Here is a 2,626-nt window from a genome sequence, read left to right on the forward strand (position 1 = left end):
CTTGGCCGGGGCGCAGCGGGGCCTCGGGGGTGCGGGCGGCCGCCTCCTGCCTCCTGATCAGCGGAGGGGAAGGCGCGCAGCTGCCCGCCCCTGTGGCGGGGGTGAGCGGAGCCGCCGCGGCGCTGCACCGCGGACGCGCCTGGCTGCTGGCGCGGCTCGGAGCGGCTCCGGCGCCCCGCAGGCCCTGGCCCAAGCTCCGCTCCACCTGCCCGGGGAAGCGCTTCGCTCCGGCCCCGCCGCGTTTCCAGGAGCGAAAGCAAGGAGGGGGCGGGGCCGCGCCACGGGCACGCGTGGGCCTCGGCCTCCCCGCGGGGACGGCAGAGAGGCTGCAGCGGGAGCCTCGGCACCGGCGAGCCGCGGGGCCGCTGTGCCGCCTCCGTCGGGACGGGCCCCGCTCCTGGGACTTCCCGTGATTCGCGCACACGGGAGGCGGGAGAGCAGCCCCGCTGCCCTGGGCTCGCCGCCGTGGTCCTCCGTGCCGGGAGCCGGCGTCCCGACCGGCCGGGGCCGTTGGCAGCCGCTGCCGCGCGGGGATTCCGCCACCGCCGCCACCTGCCTCGTGGCGCCGCGGGGATCCGGTCATTTTGGGCGCTTTGGTTATTTTGCAGAGTGGTGAATCACCGCCGCTGGGTGCTCCCCGGGCCGGGCTCCCCGCGGCCGCRGGGTCCCGCGGAGCAGCGGTGCGCGGCCGCGGCTCGCTCCGGCGGGGTTCGCGCGAGCCCGGCCCGGCCCGGCCCCGCGGCTGTGCGGGGGCACCCGCTCCACTGCCGGCCGCGGCCTGGGCACGTGCGGGCCGGGCCCCGGGTAGGAGCAGCCCGGTCCCCCCCACGGCCAGGGCGAGGTGCGGACCCCTCGGCAGCGCGGGGGTCGCTCCCACCCCAGGGCCCACCGCTCCCTGCCCTGCCGGTCCCCCCTGCGCGCTTCCCTCGCGCATTCTCCGCGGGGGRCTCCGGCTCCGCGCCTGCATTTCAGGCCCCTCTAGGGCTCCCCGGGAGCACCTCCTCCCTCTCGGGGAGGCGGGGGGCGCACTTGCCCCGTGCGCTCTGCCGCCCCCCGCCGGCTGCGGGGCCCGTGGGGCCGTGCTGAGTCACGCGTGGGGCGGGGGCCGGGCTCCCGCGCCCCCCGCGCCGCTCCTCCCAGGCCCCCGCCCGCCCCCTCCCCGCCTCGCTCCCCGGCAGGTCTGCGCCAATCCCCCGGCCCCGCCGTTGACGGGCAGCCGGGCCCGGGAGGCGCCGCCTCCCTGACGTCTCGCCCCGGGATTTGCACGGGTTGCGGTGCCGCGGCGGCCGCGGCTCAGTGTCTGTCGGGTCGGCGGCGCGGAGCTGCCGGAGCCCCGCTCGGCTGCAGCGGCCGCGGCGGGCAGCGCGGACGCCCGGCGCGGCCCCTCCCGGCTGCAGCATGGAGCTGCCGGCGGTGGGAGAGCACGTCTTCGCCGTGGAGAGCATCGAGAAGAAGCGGATCCGAAAGGTGAGGCTGCGCAGGCAGGCAGGGAGGCTGCGGGCGGCGGCTGCGGGCCGCCGGGGCAGGCGGCGGGGGCTCGGGCTGACGCCTTCTCTTTGCTCCCCGCCGCAGGGCAGAGTCGAGTACCTGGTGAAATGGAGAGGCTGGTCGCCCAAGTGAGTACGGAGCGGCGCGCCGGGCGGGCGCGGGCGCGGGCTGGGGCAGGCGCGGCGGCCGGGCCGGCCCGGGCAGCGCCGCTCCCCGCCGCCGCTCCCGCCGCCTTCTGCACCGGGAAATGCCCCGGCGGCAGCGAGGAGGCGGGGAGGGGGGGGTCGGGGCGGCGGAGCCCGGCGGCGGCAGGAGCGGAGCCAGGCAGGCAGGCGGCGGCTGATGTGCACCAGAAAATGGCTCCTTCCCCCTTTCCCTCCTCGGGAGCCAGGCTCCATATTGCAGAACCGAGCGGGGAGGGCGGGGGGAAGGGGGAATAATTACAAAAATAAAACGCGCAGCCCCTGCAGCCGGGAGCCTGCCCGCGGCGGAGGAGGCGCGGTGGTCGCGGGCTGCCCCCGCAGAGCTGCCCGCCGCCGYGGAGGGACCGGCCGCTGAGCCGAGGGCGGCTGCTGCGGGCTGCGGAGTATTTGGGGTTTACATGACAGTGCCTGCTGGGGGGGTGGCGGGGGAGGGGGTCCGCGCTGTTCTTTAGGACTCCGCTGTCGGATCCCTCCTCCACGCTAGAGCTGCTTTAATGGGTCCAGGAAAGGGGATTTGGAAAATTTCATCATGACATGCTTAGAATTCCTCCGGAATAATAACTGCGCTAAATAAACAGTTCCGTCCCCGTGTCCCTCCTCCCCCACTGCCCATCCCCCTCCCCCGGGGACCTGAGCCCTGGATGCGAGCTCCGAGATGGGCCCAATGTGCCAGACCTGGAAATGGCCCCGAGCAGCTGTAGGCCGGGAGCACCCCCGCCCCGGGGACCTCGGCCCCAGGCCCCCTCCCGTCGAAGGGCCACGGCGGCTGACGGCTCCTCTTTTCCCCTCTTGCAAGGTATAACACGTGGGAACCGGAGGAAAACATCCTGGACCCCCGTCTGCTGATCGCCTTCCAAAACAGGTGAGCGGCGGAGAGGAGGCGCTGCGCGCGGGGCGGGCGGGAGGAGCGCCGCGCAGCGCTGCGCGCGGGGCGG

At 75.8% G+C, this 2,626-nt stretch overlaps 1 protein-coding gene across 1 annotated transcript in view; it reads left to right on the forward strand.

The window, feature by feature from the left end:
- Positions 1-1,280: 1,280 nt before the first annotated feature.
- Positions 1,281-2,626, forward strand: part of CBX4 (chromobox 4) — a 4,239-nt gene continuing 2,893 nt past the window's right edge. The window contains exons 1-3 of the mRNA XM_085311931.1: positions 1,281-1,467; positions 1,573-1,616; positions 2,488-2,553. Of these exons, the coding sequence (XP_085168057.1) occupies positions 1,399-1,467; positions 1,573-1,616; positions 2,488-2,553 (179 nt within the window). The 5' untranslated portion in view covers positions 1,281-1,398. The remainder of the gene's footprint in view (positions 1,468-1,572; positions 1,617-2,487; positions 2,554-2,626) is intronic.

Source organism: Rhea americana, unplaced genomic scaffold, assembly GCF_003343005.1.
Source record: "Rhea americana isolate MKP2758 unplaced genomic scaffold, rheAme1 scaffold_351, whole genome shotgun sequence".
Taxonomy (NCBI): Eukaryota; Metazoa; Chordata; class Aves; order Rheiformes; family Rheidae; genus Rhea; species Rhea americana.